Here is a 16,039-nt window from a genome sequence, read left to right as displayed (position 1 = left end):
CCCTGTAGTACTGTAGACTTTAGTATTGTTCCCTGTAGTACTGTAGACTTTAGTATTGTTCACACTGTAGTACTGTAGACTTTAGTATTGTTCCCTGCAGTCCTGTAGACTTTAGTATTGTTCCCTGTAGTACTGTAGACTTTAGTATTGTTCCCTGTAGTACTGTAGACTTTAGTATTGTTCACACTGTAGTACTGTAGACTTTAGTATTGTTCACACTGTAGTACTGTAGACTTTAGTATTATTCCCTGTAGTACTGTAGACTTTAGTATTGTTCACACTGTAGTACTGTAGACTTTAGTATTATTCCCTGTAGTACTGTAGACTTTAGTATTGTTCACACTGTAGTACTGTAGACTTTAGTATTGTTCACACTGTAGTACTGTAGACTTTAGTATTGTTCACACTGTAGTACTGTAGACTTTAGTATTGTTCCCTGTAGTACTGTAGACTTTAGTATTGTTCACACTGTAGTACTGTAGACTTTAGTATTGTTCACACTGTAGTACTGTAGACCTTAGTATTGTTCCCTGCAGTCCTGTAGACTTTAGTATTGTTCCCTGTAGTACTGTAGACTTTAGTATTGTTCCCTGTAGTACTGTAGACTTTAGTATTGTTCCCTGTAGTACTGTAGACTTTAGTATTATTCCCTGTAGTACTGTAGACTTTAGTATTATTCCCTGTAGTACTGTAGACTTTAGTATTGTTCACACTGTAGTACTGTAGACTTTAGTATTGTTCACACTGTAGTACTGTAGACTTTAGTATTGTTCACACTGTAGTACTGTAGACTTTAGTATTGTTCCCTGTAGTACTGTAGACTTTAGTATTGTTCACACTGTAGTACTGTAGACTTTAGTATTGTTCCCTGTAGTACTGTAGACTTTAGTATTGTTCCCTGTAGTACTGTAGACTTTAGTATTGTTCACACTGTAGTACTGTAGACTTTAGTATTATTCCCTGTAGTACTGTAGACTTTAGTATTATTCCCTGTAGTACTGTAGACTTTAGTATTGTTCACACTGTAGTACTGTAGACTTTAGTATTGTTCACACTGTAGTACTGTAGACTTTAGTATTGTTCACACTGTAGTACTGTAGACTTTAGTATTGTTCCCTGTAGTACTGTAGACTTTAGTATTGTTCACACTGTAGTACTGTAGACTTTAGTATTGTTCCCTGTAGTACTGTAGACTTTAGTATTGTTCACACTGTAGTACTGTAGACTTTAGTATTGTTCCCTGCAGTCCTGTAGACTTTAGTATTGTTCACACTGTAGTACTGTAGACTTTAGTATTGTTCACACTGTAGTACTGTAGACTTTAGTATTGTTCCCTGTAGTACTGTAGACTTTAGTATTGTTCCCTGTAGTACTGTAGACTTTAGTATTGTTCACACTGTAGTACTGTAGACTTTAGTATTGTTCCCTGCAGTCCTGTAGACTTTAGTATTGTTCCCTGTAGTACTGTAGACTTTAGTATTGTTCCCTGTAGTACTGTAGACTTTAGTATTGTTCACACTGTAGTACTGTAGACTTTAGTATTGTTCCCTGTAGTACTGTAGACTTTAGTATTGTTCACACTGTAGTACTGTAGACTTTAGTATTGTTCACACTGTAGTACTGTAGACTTTAGTATTATTCCCTGTAGTACTGTAGACTTTAGTATTGTTCACACTGTAGTACTGTAGACTTTAGTATTATTCCCTGTAGTACTGTAGACTTTAGTATTGTTCACACTGTAGTACTGTAGACTTTAGTATTGTTCACACTGTAGTACTGTAGACTTTAGTATTGTTCACACTGTAGTACTGTAGACTTTAGTATTGTTCCCTGTAGTACTGTAGACTTTAGTATTGTTCACACTGTAGTACTGTAGACTTTAGTATTGTTCACACTGTAGTACTGTAGACCTTAGTATTGTTCCCTGCAGTCCTGTAGACTTTAGTATTGTTCCCTGTAGTACTGTAGACTTTAGTATTGTTCCCTGTAGTACTGTAGACTTTAGTATTGTTCCCTGTAGTACTGTAGACTTTAGTATTGTTCACACTGTAGTACTGTAGACTTTAGTATTGTTCCCTGTAGTACTGTAGACTTTAGTATTGTTCCCTATAGTACTGTAGACTTTAGTATTGTTCCCTGCAGTCCTGTAGACTTTAGTATTGTTCCCTGTAGTACTGTAGACTTTAGTATTGTTCACACTGTAGTACTGTAGACTTTAGTATTGTTCACACTGTAGTACTGTAGACTTTAGTATTGTTCACACTGTAGTACTGTAGACTTTAGTATTGTTCACACTATAGTACTGTAGACTTTAGTATTGTTCCCTGTAGTACTGTAGACTTTAGTATTGTTCACACTGTAGTACTGTAGACTTTAGTATTGTTCCCTGCAGTCCTGTAGACTTTAGTATTGTTCCCTGTAGTACTGTAGACTTTAGTATTGTTCACACTGTAGTACTGTACACTTTAGTATTGTTCCCTGTAGTACTGTAGACTTTAGTATTGTTCACACTGTAGTACTGTAGACTTTAGTATTGTTCACACTGTAGTACTGTAGACTTTAGTATTGTTCACACTGTAGTACTGTAGACTTTAGTATTGTTCCCTGTAGTACTGTAGACTTTAGTATTGTTCACACTGTAGTACTGTACACTTTAGTATTGTTCCCTGTAGTACTGTAGACTTTAGTATTGTTCACACTGTAGTACTGTAGACTTTACTATTGTTCCCTGTAGTACTGTAGACTTTAGTATTGTTCACACTGTAGTACTGTAGACTTTAGTATTGTTCCCTGTAGTACTGTAGACTTTAGTATTGTTCACACTGTAGTACTGTAGACTTTAGTATTATTCCCTGTAGTACTGTAGACTTTAGTATTGTTCCCTGTAGTACTGTAGACTTTAGTATTGTTCACACTGTAGTACTGTAGACTTTAGTATTGTTCCCTGTAGTACTGTAGACTTTAGTATTGTTCCCTGTAGTACTGTAGACTTTAGTATTGTTCCCTGTAGTACTGTAGACTTTAGTATTGTTCACACTGTAGTACTGTAGACTTTAGTATTGTTCACACTGTAGTACTGTAGACTTTAGTATTGTTCCCTGTAGTACTGTAGACTTTAGTATTGTTCCCTGTAGTACTGTAGACTTTAGTATTGTTCACACTGTAGTACTGTAGACTTTAGTATTGTTCACACTGTAGTACTGTAGACTTTAGTATTGTTCACACTGTAGTACTGTAGACTTTAGTATTATTCCCTGTAGTACTGTAGACTTTAGTATTGTTCCCTGTAGTACTGTAGACTTTAGTATTGTTCACACTGTAGTACTGTAGACTTTAGTATTGTTCCCTGTAGTACTGTAGACTTTAGTATTGTTCACACTGTAGTACTGTAGACTTTAGTATTGTTCACACTGTAGTACTGTAGACTTTAGTATTGTTCCCTGTAGTACTGTAGACTTTAGTATTGTTCCCTGTAGTACTGTAGACTTTAGTATTGTTCCCTGTAGTACTGTAGACTTTAGTATTGTTCCCTGTAGTACTGTAGACTTTAGTATTGTTCCCTGTAGTACTGTAGACTTTAGTATTGTTCACACTGTAGTACTGTAGACTTTAGTATTGTTCCCTGTAGTACTGTAGACTTTAGTATTGTTCACACTGTAGTACTGTAGACTTTAGTATTGTTCCCTGTAGTACTGTAGACTTTAGTATTGTTCCCTGTAGTACTGTAGACTTTAGTATTGTTCACACTGTAGTACTGTAGACTTTAGTATTGTTCCCTGTAGTACTGTAGACTTTAGTATTGTTCACACTGTAGTACTGTAGACTTTAGTATTGTTCCCTGTAGTACTGTAGACTTTAGTATTGTACAGTATTGTATTGTTTAGGTGTGGGGGTGTCATTAATTAGCTGAGTTAATGCAATTATGAGAGGAGATGGTCCTCACATGGATAGTAGAATCTGTGTGTGTGTGTGTGTGTCTGTGGGAGAAAGACAAAAGAAATATCATAATTTCCTCTTTTCCTGTTTTTGTTGTTTCCCCTTCTTCACTGCTTGTGACAATAACAAGGCCTCACACCCAGCCTGAGTGGCTCAATCCTGCCTGGCATTTTTTAATTCATTTACTTTTATTGTCACTGTAAACAGCTGTCCTCTTTTCCCCGGATGGGATTTGGGCTGTAGATCAGCACACAGCAGGTCATCTTTATGGCTGGAGAAATAACACAAGGTGGGCAGAACCACATTTACCAATTTCCTACTGCACTGTTACAACCGACCAGGCTCCTTGGATATGAAAAAGAAAAACCATTCACGATGACTCACAGCATCTCTTGTGAGTATAATTATATTGGGGCAGATCTTAATGGCTGTTTGTACTTAGGTAATTGTACTCATTTGATGTAGCAGGAACATCTTTGGGAGTCAATCAACGCTCTTATTCGGAAAGCATTACACAGACCCAGAACCCATGGATCCTGCTCATTTATTAAGCCGTTGATGAAAACGATGCAGCGTCATGGCCATATCTGCATCATCAACATCAGCATCCTTGTAGAATTGTGTGATTCTGAAAAGTTTATATATAACATATAGGATCAGATTCTTCTTCTTCTTATTATTATTATTATAGAAGCACATTTTGATCACATGAATATTTAAAAAAAACTTTTTCTAGAAATGATCCCATATCCAGGACAAAACCAGCAAAAATAAAATAAAATAAAATAAAATAAAATAAAATGAATGATGGATCAGATATCTGAGAATTTTTTTTTTAATCTGATGCTGCAACAAATGAAAAAGGCTAGAAATTGATTTGGAAAGATTTTTTTTTATTTGGTATTCAAACACAAAAATGCATGATTTTATTTAGTTTTTATTTTATTGTATCATATTTATTTTTATATTATATTATATTATATTATATTATATTATATTATATTATATTATATTATATTATATTATATAAAAGTGATTTTTACAAATGTGATGTTTTTAAACAAAAAATTATGTTTGTGACAGTTAATGGTTTCAACTTATTTATTTATTTATTTGTTTATTTGTTTATTTATTTATTTATTAAAGATCTTCTACTGTTCATGAAAGAGAAATTCTCTTGAATTCCCTGCATGAAATTCATCTCTGAACTCTCAGGGAGTTTTTCCCTCACCACCTTCGCCTCAGTCTTGCTCATTCAGGGATAAAAATAATTTAATTTTTTAAACTTTTGTCACTTTTATTTCGAACATTTTTATATATCCGTAAAGACAACGTTCATTGTTAAAAGCGCTATAAATTGAATTGAAGGTGATGAGGAGCACTGATTACTGAAGGTTTTAACTGAAGCTTTATCTGATCCTGGAAACTTCAAAAGAATCATCTGACCCCAAAATCTGACCCCAAAAATTAACATAAATCTATTATTTATGATGTCATTACGTTTTTAGACTATAAAAGACAGGATCTGAGAGAAGAAACATCCAAAATGGCCGCCTTTTTATTTTATTTATGTACCTCATTTGTTCGATTTGGCCGTGTCAGTGTTGCCAGTGTTTTGTCACTGACCTTCACGGGAGTTGACCTTAATGAGAGCAAATAAGCTCGACAACAAGGATTAGTTTGTGGGATTCTGTGAAGATCCTTATGTCCTGGCCAAGAAGAACAAACTAAAGAAGTTGAAAAAGCACACTGACCGCCAAAGCGGAATACGCTTCATATTTTCTGAGCTTTAACGATGCACTACATCTCACTCAAGCTGCCCACTGTGAACACACACCAAACACACACGACACAAGCACATGGTTTGAGGCTAACGATCCATACTATCCCTTAGTCTATCGTTTCTTTATGCTCTGTATACTTCGAAAGACATCATTCGTCACTGGCGCTGAATGACCGATGTTGTTTGGACGTAGTGAGAGGTGGACAGACATTTCTCTCATTCGGATTGACTCAGCAAGCAGTTTCGCAACACATCGCCTTCTTTTTTCCTCCCTCTGTGCAAACAATGAGGCTTTCTGTAAACAGCAGCGGGGGTCAGCCAAGGTTTGGACGCTAATTGGCATGGAATGTGTGACCGTCCCAAACGTCTCCTTGTCCTAATGAAAACCCCTTTCTGTTGAAAGTGTACACAGTTCTGCACAAATACGCTGCATACAAACTCCCTGTAGACATTCATCAATTTCAGAATAATCTAATTGCGCACTTAATTAGTGCCTTGATTGTTTGCCGGTGCTGCTGGAGCTGCTGGGGTTTTTCAAGAGTGTCCAGAGTGGACTGCATGCAGAGTGTGTGTGTGTGTGTGTGTGTGTGTTATCGGAATACAGCAGAGGGGTGGAGTCTTCCCAGAATAATCTAAGACAGACTTACGCAAAAACCATGCACTTCCATTTAAACACCGCGGCTCCTCATCCAGATGGACTAGCAGGCCTGGAATTTTCCGGCAAAAAAAGGAATTTTCATTTAAGATTCCTGCGTCTGGGTGTGGAAATTTGGCTTCAAAGGAATAGGATGGCAAAATATTTTTTGCTTAATATATTCATTCATTCATTCAGTCTTCAGTAAGTGCTTCGGAATGATGCAGGAACACACCCTGGATGCTTCACCAGTGATTTAATACTATATGTGATTTAATAAGTGTTTATGGATAAGATCGAAACTCCTCCCTCTTACTTTAGTGTTTATGGATAAGATCAAAGCTCCTCCCTCTTACTTTAGTGTTTATGGATAAGATCGAAACTCCTCCCTCTTACTTTAGTGTTTATGGATAAGATCAAAGCTCCTCCCTCTTACTTTAGTGTTTATGGATAAGATCGAAACTCCTCCCTCTTACTTTAGTGTTTATGGATAAGATCGAAACTCCTCCCTCTTACTTTAGTGTTTATGGATAAGATCGAAACTCCTCCTTCTTACTTTAGTGTTTATGGATAAGATTGAAACTCCTCCTTCTTACTTTAGTGTTTATGGATAAGATTGAAACTCCTCCCTCTTACTTTAGTGTTTATGGATAAGATCGAAACTCCTCCCTCTAAATGAAATGTTTATGGATAAGATCAAAGCTCCTCCCTCTTACTTTAGTGTTTATGGATAAGATCGAAACTCCTCCCTCTTACTTTAGTGTTTATGGATAAGATCGAAACTCCTCCCTCTTATTTTAGTGTTTATGGATAAGATCAAAACTCCTCCCTCTTACTTTAGTGTTTATGGATAAGATCGAAACTCCTCCCTCTTACTTTAGTGTTTATGGATAAGATCAAAACTCCTCCCTCTTTCTGAAGTGTTTATGGATAAGATCGAAACCCCTCCCTCTTAATGAAGTGTTTATGGATAAGATCGAAACTCCTCCCTCTTTCTGAAGTGTTTATGGATAAGATCGAAGCTCCTCCCTCTTACTTTAGTGTTTATGGATAAGATCGAAGCTCCTCCCTCTTACTGAAGTATTTATGGATAAGACCGAAGCTCCTCCCTCTTACTTAAGTGTTTATGGATAAGATCGAAACTCCTCCCTCTTATTGAAGTGTTTATGGATAAGCTTGGATATTGTTTATAAAGTAATGGCACCCCTTACACATTTTTTGACTCTCCATGGTGTCTACATAGAACCCTTTTTTTGGAAAAAGGGTCTATTGACCAAGTGCAGAACCCCAGAGTTATATATACAACCCCAAGGCATGTCTTTTTTGAGGGTGTATAGTTCTAGTTCCCATCAGTACCAACTTCCTGGTTAGCTTTCACAACATAGCAGATTCGATCACGCTCACTCGACATTCAATCTGATCATTACAAACCTGATAAAATGAAATTTAGCATAAACATTTATTCACACACTCATTCACTAGGAGCATTTTAGAGTCAACAGTTAAGTTAGCTAGATATTTTTGGAAGGTTGTATGAAATCCACACAGGTTGGAGGAACCTGATCTCCTGCTCAAGCCAAGGAGATACCTGTTATTCCACCTTCATCACTGATCCCAAACAGAGCAAAGTTACGTTTAATGTCAACAACAAGCTGATATTGATACAGACACAGATTCTTCATGAAGATCACAGACCTTCAAAGAGGAGAGGCCAAGCCTGTGAGGATCCTGAGGCATCTAGAGATGTAGCAGCTCCAGCTGGATTCCTTTTTATGAAGATTTTGGACCTTCGAAGAGAAGATGCCAACACCTGTGTGGACTTTGAGGATAACAATCTCTTATTCTATACACAAAATAACATTCTACACATGCTGTATCACCTTCGTTGAACATTTTAAGGCTCCTGCATCAAGGAGAATCTATAATAAACTCAAATGTTCAGCTAATATATGGGTTGTTCAGAAGGTCCATGTTACATGACTCCAAGTAACTGTATACGACTGTAGAAAGGACGTTATTTCTAATTTTGATAGTTTAGAAGTTTAGAAGCAGCCCAGGGGATTCAGAAGTAGTGTTCAGCTGGAATGTTTTACTGGAGATCAGAACACAATGCAGTGGTACTGTAGTCATCGAGTCCAGTGAAAAGGAACATGCGTTGCAGTTTTAAAGACATTGAGTGGGCAGGCCTTGAAGGTATGACAATACAAAAGCCTAGAGGTGATACTCTTAAACAAAAACCACCTGGATCCTCTCAAGGTTTCTTCCTCATGACGTCTCATGGAGTTTTTCCTTGCCACAGTCGCTTCAGGCTTAGGAATAAATACAAATAAATATATTAAATATGCATTAATCTAGGGCAGCACGGAATCCCGGGTTCGAACAGGCAGGGGCCTTTCTGTGTGGAGTTTGCCTGCGTGGGTTAACTCTGGGTACCTCCCACAATACAAAAAACATGTACATTAGGTTGATTGGTGATTCTAAATTGCCCATAGGAGTGTGTGTGAGTGTGTGGTTGTCTGTCTATATGTGTGGCCCTGTGATGGACTGGTGACCTGTCCAGGGTGTACCCCTGCCTTTCGCCCAATGTGTGCTGGGATAGGCTCCAGCAGATCCCCGTGACCCTAACTAGGAATAAAGCGGGTATAGAAAATGAATGAACGGAATATAATTAAGGTTTGGAAGGTTAGTAAGGCAGAGCTGATTGTTGGTTGGGTTCAAAATGCAAAAAAGACTAAATTATTATCAGTATAGCTTTTTAGCAGCAGGATTTTGGCTCGGAAGGTTCAGTGATGGAACGATATTTAATTTATCATTAAGTTAAAGAGAAAAGGTTGCCATGTTGTCAAGTTTCATTTAAAACCTTGTTAATATCACTGATCTCCTGGATGTGGATGTGAGTTGAAATAATTCTACACATTTCTACAGATTTCCACTCCCAACATCCACACGTTTTTCTCCAGCCATCCTCACACTGATGAATCTCTTACCCGTACTTGTCGTCCTCGGTATCCGAGACCCTCCCCTCCCAAAAAGAAAACACAGCACAAAAAAGACATTTGCATAATCTTTTTTTTTTTATTATTATTTATTTATTTATATATTTATTTATTTGTTGTTCTTTTTATACTTTGTTTTTAAATATTTGTCTGTTTGTATTCAGTGGACATCGTGTAAAGTCAAGCCTGAAGCCCTTAGCACGGGATGGTTTGCACATCATCGTAGCCGAAGAGGAGAAGGACGAGGATGAAAGAAACGGAGGAGAAGGGAAAAAAAGGGGAGGGGGCGTGGTCCTGTTTTTCTGCCAATCACGCCGTGGAATTTTTTGTTTGTTTTTTTTTGTTTTTTTTCTCACAAACAACACCTCACATACTATTTACACACCGTACCGAGAACAACGTCCACTCAAAATGACGGCAGAACAAAGAGGAAGGTTTCGTTTGCTTATATAAGACTCTTCTTTTTTTTGCTCATATACTTTTTTAAATCCTTTTTTGGTTTGTTTTTGTTTTTTTTTTTCTTCTTTTTTCTTTTGTTACAATCACCAGCATATCGTTTACTTATATTTACGGATCGGAACCCGAATGTGAACCGGACACAAGTTACTGTCTCTGTAACTTTATAAGTCCTCTTTTCAATAAATACCTCTGGAAAAAAAACAAAACAGCTGTACAAGTGTACACAGTGTTTTTTTGATTTTGTTATACATGTATATGTGTGTGTGTGTGCGTGTGTGTGTGTTAATATATATATATATATTTGGGAGTATATTCGTAAAATCAAAAATAGAAGTAAACAATTCAACCTAGAATTTATCAAAAGTAACAAAATCATGCATATTTGAATGTTTGGACATTAAAAACCCAAAATGGTTTTGGGTGGGTCTTGCTATTTACTCACATTTACATTGGCACTATTTATGTCTCTTTCGGATATTTTTTTTGACGAAACACTTAATATTCAGACGTAACACTCTTCGGAAAGAGAAAAAACCCAAATCAGACGTTTGCTCTCGAGTTGGAATCGAAGTGTGGCCGAATTTAGGCAAAATAATAGAAAAAGAAAACCAAAAAGCGCCTTTTCTGTGGGTGATATGAGTGTTAACGTGTAAAAAGCTGCATTATTTCAACATTGTACATTGGCAGTTTTCACCTTTGGAAAGAAACAAAAGGAAAAGATTTCTTTTTTGTTTTGTTTTGGTTTGTTTTGTTTTTTCTTTATCTCGCTCATCTAGGTCATGTATAGTCTAAAATGATTGTTTTAAAAAATTAAACTCTTGTTTAAAAACCTTATTCCAAAGTACTCGTGTAAATCGGACAAGACAGGACAGGACAGAACAGAAGAGATCGGACGGTGAGGTCGGACAGAGAGTCTTGCTCGATCTTAGAGGTTCGGTAAGTGTGAGTTAGCCAGGAATTGGTGGGGTGTCTGTCGTCTTAGCGTACCGGGGTCAAACAGGTACTTTAACAATTGATTCCAAGTGGGTAAACAAAAGTGTGTATGTGTGTGTGATTGTGTGTATATGTCCATGAATTCAGTGCAAACACAAGTTGCAAAATTCATAACCATTAACGTTTCGTTAACAGCTTGAGCAAGGATGGCAGCACCTGTCCTGTCTCTGTTCTCATCATGGGTTCCATGGCACTATAACGATCAAGCGATGGAGGTCTGTCTGTCTGTCTCTTTCTCTTTCTCTCTCCCATCTCCCCTCCCATCCACTGGTCCTAGCACAGGCCGATGTACTTAAGATTATTCTGGATAATCACGTCCGTGACGGCATCGAACACGAACTGGATGTTGCTGGTGTCGGTGGCGCAGGTGAAGTGTGAGTAGATCTCCTTTGTCTCTTTGTTGCGGTTCAGGTCCTCAAACTGGCGCTGCACATACACGGCGGCTTCCTCGTAGGTGTTCTGGCCCTTGTAGTCGGCAAAGCAGACGGTCAAGGGGATGCGCTTGATCTTCTCAGCCAGCAGGTCCTTCTTGTTGAGGAAGAGGATGAGCGAGGTGTTGGTGAACCAGTTGTTGTTGCAAATGGAGTCGAACAGACGCAAACTCTCCGCCATGCGACTCTGTGGGAGGTGTACAGACAAGGAGAAGCTAAGAACACTTAAACCAACACATAGCAACAGAAATAGATCGAAACAGATAGAAAAATCAATAAAGAACAAATTCTACCCATGCCCCAAAGCTCTACCCATGATCCTTCCTAACTTATGATACAGCTCTGCTGAAAGATAGACACTAGTCTACCGGGCTGCAGTGCAGCATTTTGCTTTCTTTATTATTCATGATTGAACTTGTCATTTCATTATCAAGCAGGATGTGAGGTGAGATAGATCCGTGAAACAATGCAGAGCTGTGGACTCTCCAGGTTTTGACGAGGAAGATAGCATAGTAGGATTTGGCTTTCCTGGTCCCAAGAGAACTAAAGAACCACAGACTTGGTCATGATCTGGGTCTCATTAGACAGATTTTTCGTCTGGGTCTCGATACCCGGAGTCTGAAGCTTGTTAGTTAAAATCTTGGTCCGATTTTCATTACTCCGAGTCTGAGCAGATAGCAAACACACACACACACACAAAACTAACCAACGTTGGCAGAAATAGCATCTCAGCAATGTCATATGCTGCACTGGCTTTTTTGATGCATACTTTTAGAAAGGTTGAAATAAGGATTTCAGAGGTTGACTGTTGCCCGAATCGATGTGCCAAAAAAATAGGTTATGTTTATTAATCACAGGATGAAAGCTGTGTGAAAGGAAGGGAGCTGAATCTGATTATCACATTGCAAGGATGCAGAGATTATATAAATCTTCAGGAAGAGGGGGTGGTGTCTTACAATACTGACAGATTCAAATCACACATTTTACTCAAGGATGACTGAAAGCAGCAGATGGTCCAAAACAATGATGTACCGCCGTCTTGCCGATTAATAAACACGCTACAAGACTGAGATATAAAATGCTCACCTCGTTCCCATGTGGTATCTGGGTGTCTATGCCTTCTTCTCATAGTCTGTAGCCCTGTAGTCTATGTTTATATCTCATTAGTTAGTGCCATGGTCTGGACCTCACTACTCAAAGTCTTGGTCTGGAGCTCATTACTCAACGTCTTGGTCTGGGGCTTATTACTCAAAATCTTGGTCTCAGCCTCTCTGCACAAAGTCATCATCTGGGGCTTATTACTCAGAGCTTCAGCGTAGATTTGGGGCTTGAAGCCTTGTTTTGGGGTTGATTACTCAGAATTGGTGATCTCGGGGCTTGCTACTCCAAGTCGTGGTTGGTTGGATTCATAATATTAGTTTCTGATCTGGTGCCTTCTACTTCTAATCCTGGTCTGGGGATCATTACTCAAAGTCTTGTCAAAGGTCTTGTTAATGTAAATCTTGTTCTTGGCTCATTACTCAAAATCTTGGTCTATCTATAAACACAAAGTCATTATTTGAGTTTAATTACTCGGGATTTGGTCTAGATTTGGGGCTCATTACTCAAAGTCTTGTTCTAGGTGTCATATCTCAGGAGTAGACATCTGGGGTCTTATTACTCTGAGTATTGGTTGGCCAGATAGATTCTGATCTGGTTTATATGGCACAATATATTGGGCTGGGGCTTATTACTGAAAACCTTAGTCTTGGTCTATCTACACATAGTTGTAATTTGAGGCAATTACTCAGAGCTTTGGTCTAAGTTTGGGGTTCATTACTCAGAGCGAAGATCACAGGATTAATCTGGAGTGGAGATCCACTGGTCTTGCTTGGCTGGCTTCATTACATTTCTGATCTGGTGTATAAGACTAAAAGTTTTGATCTGGGGCTCATTACTCAAAGTCTTGTTCTAGGAATGATTACTCAGGAGTAGAGAGCTGGGGTCTTATTACTCTTAGGCTTGGTTAGCCGGCTTTGTTACATTAGATTCTGATCTGGTTTATACACAATATCTTGGTTTGGGGCTCATTACTGAAAATCTTAGTCTTGGTCTATCTACACATAGTCGTAATTTGAGGCTAATTACTCAGAACTTTGGTCTAGGTTTGGGGCTCATTAACCAGATCCATGTTCAGAGGATTACTCTGGAGTGGAGATCCACTGGTCTTGCATGGCTGGCTTCATTACATTTCCGATCTGGTCTATAAGACTCAAAATTTTGATCTGGGGCTCATTACTCAAAGTCTTGTTCTGGGGCTTATTACTTTAAGTCTTGTTCTGGGGCTCGTTACTGAAAAGCTTGGTCTTGGTCTCAACACAAATTCATCATTTGAGTATAATTACTCAGAGCTTTGGTCTAGGTTCGGGGCTCATTACTCAGAGTCTTGTTCTGGGTTGTTCTGATTACTCAGGAATGGAGATCTGGGGGCTTATTATTCTGAGTCTTGGTTGGCTGGCTTCATTACATTAGTTTCTGAGCTGGTGTATACTAGTCTAAAATTTGGTCTGCGGCTCACTACTTGAAATTTTGGTCTGGGGCTCACTAGTCAAAGTCTTGATCTGGGTCTCTAGACACAAAGTCATTATTTGAGGCTAATTACTTAGAGCCTTGGCCTGGAGTGGATCTCTGGTCTTGAGGATTATTACTTTGGTTGGAGTCTTGGTTGGCTGGTTTTATTATGTTAGTTTCTGATCTGGTGTGTACTAACCAATATCTTGGTCTGTAGATCATTACTTAGGCTTGGTCACTAGCCTGGTCTTTATAGTTAAGAATATTGGTCTCATTACTCATTTCTAGGTGTATGGCCTTGGATTTTTGTAATAAAAGTCTGGGGTTTATTGCTTGGAGTCTTGGGCTAGGGTTATGACTGTTTACTCAGAGCCTTGATCTATGGTTAATTCATTACTAATTGTCTTGGTCTCATTACTCAGGTCTGAGTTTTGTTACTCTTCTCGTTATCATTGGTATCACTCCCACTTCTCACAAAGAAGATATGCAGCAAGACTCTTCTCTGTTATGTCACTTGGGTGGTGGAATGAACTTCCCCAGCAGTCTGAACAGCTGATCTTTAACAAAGAATAAAGGACTAGGCCACACACTTGAATTAACACATCTCTTCAAAAAAAAATTGCCTTGAGTGTTTCCTTTCATATTGTACTAACCTTCTTCCACAGGGCTGTAGCTCAATGGTATTCTTAGTCCATGACCTAGTAAACTAGCATGAGGATACGTGTTTTGATAGATGCTACAAAGCACTTCTGTAAGTTGGTCTGGATAAAGGCATCTGCTGTAAATATAAACGTACTCTGTGGGGTGGATCTGGAACGTGGAGTGGATCTGTACTGGGGCTTGGTTTGAGGCTCATTACCAAGAACCCTAATACTTTAATCTTGGTCTGGGTCTCTCTGCTTGGGCTCTAGATCTTAAAACCATTTGATACAATAGAAATATGCCCTTTAGTATGGTTCTTGGGATGGGTCTTGATAATGAAACTCAGTGTCTGGAGTTGGATGCTGGATTTCTCATTGGAAGGTTGAAAGTTCAAATCCCAGACATGCCAAGCTTCCACTTCTGGGACCTTGAGCAAGACTCTTAACCCTCATCTGCTCAGTTGGATACATGAAATAAACATAAGTCACTTTGGATAAGGGGTATCCACCTAATGCCATAAATGAAAACCTACAGTCTCTTTAGAGTGGTTTGAAAATAATCTCCTGCTTGGTAAAATAATATGCATAAGGGGAATATAATATTGCAATTCAATTCCCTTTAACAAGCCAGTTTGTGGATTTTTTTTTTTTTAATCACCAAGTTGGATTCTGTTTCAGTCTGTTATCCATTCTCTAATATCGGAGCCAGAGACTGTAAAATGTGATTTTAAAAAGTCTGTTCTTGTTAAATAGACTGTAATAAAAGTCTGTAGCTATATTTTAAGCTCTCAGTGTTTTGGTGCAATGTCAAAGAAACATCCCCCTGCAAGTTATTTTATCCTTCTAACATTTCTCTGCCACTGACGCAGTGCCCTGTGCTTTTTAACCTGCAGAGAGAAATCTTAGACCGCCTGCACTCTTTCTCCCAATTTTCCTCTTAGAGCATGCACAAAACTGAATCTTTATCCACTAAATTCTCTCGCCAACTGATTCCGTAACGACTACCATCAGATTCTGCTGAATATCTCAAAAAAAGATGCTGCTTTTTTATTGCAGAGGCATTAGCGGGATTAGCCGAGCTGGTGAAATAGTCTGGGTTTTTCAGCCGACTTGTCACGTTCTGAGGTCAGCGTTATCAAAACAGTTAATACCGCAATCAAGGCTATTGAGGACTGTGGCGAATGAGAACAGCAGAAGTTTTAGCGTTGAGATTAAATCCACTGTTTAACTATCAATTAGCAGAAATAAAAAACTGGTGATGAAAAACACTGGTATTTTCTTGCTATTCAAAAATCATTGATATGTTACAGCTTTCTGCTTTATGGAAGGAGTCATAAAGCACCATGTCAGAGTCCTGGAACAGTCAGGAAGTTTTCCAACATGTGATAATGTTCAGCTCAGAGAAGTTTGCAACTTGTGGTTTCAAGCTGCTGTTTTATTAACTCCAAGAAAGAAGGGGAAAAAAGAGAGACTGTTGAGAGAAATAAAATGCAAGTACTAAAACCAATAGGATTTGTACTGTTGTTGTTGTTTTCCTAATGTTCTTGAAGAAATGTTGAAAATCAGTTACAATGCTCGATATCAGGATTTATCTGGGCTCGGTGAAAAAATTGGCT

The 16,039-nt window shown here is 38.3% G+C and overlaps 1 protein-coding gene across 2 annotated transcripts in view; it reads right to left on the bottom strand.

Moving 5' to 3' along the window:
* Positions 1-9,805: 9,805 nt before the first annotated feature.
* gnaz (guanine nucleotide binding protein (G protein), alpha z polypeptide) overlaps positions 9,806-16,039 on the bottom strand; it is a 64,043-nt gene continuing 57,809 nt past the window's right edge. For both annotated transcript variants that reach the window (XM_058411976.1, XM_058411977.1), the window contains exon 3: positions 9,806-11,419. In XM_058411976.1, the coding sequence (XP_058267959.1) occupies positions 11,075-11,419 (345 nt within the window). In that variant the 3' untranslated portion in view covers positions 9,806-11,074. The remainder of the gene's footprint in view (positions 11,420-16,039) is intronic.

This window comes from Hemibagrus wyckioides, linkage group LG16, assembly GCF_019097595.1.
Source record: "Hemibagrus wyckioides isolate EC202008001 linkage group LG16, SWU_Hwy_1.0, whole genome shotgun sequence".
NCBI lineage: Eukaryota > Metazoa > Chordata > Actinopteri > Siluriformes > Bagridae > Hemibagrus > Hemibagrus wyckioides.
Note: the sequence above shows the minus strand (reverse complement) of the source record. Positions and strands in the feature narration are given on the sequence as shown.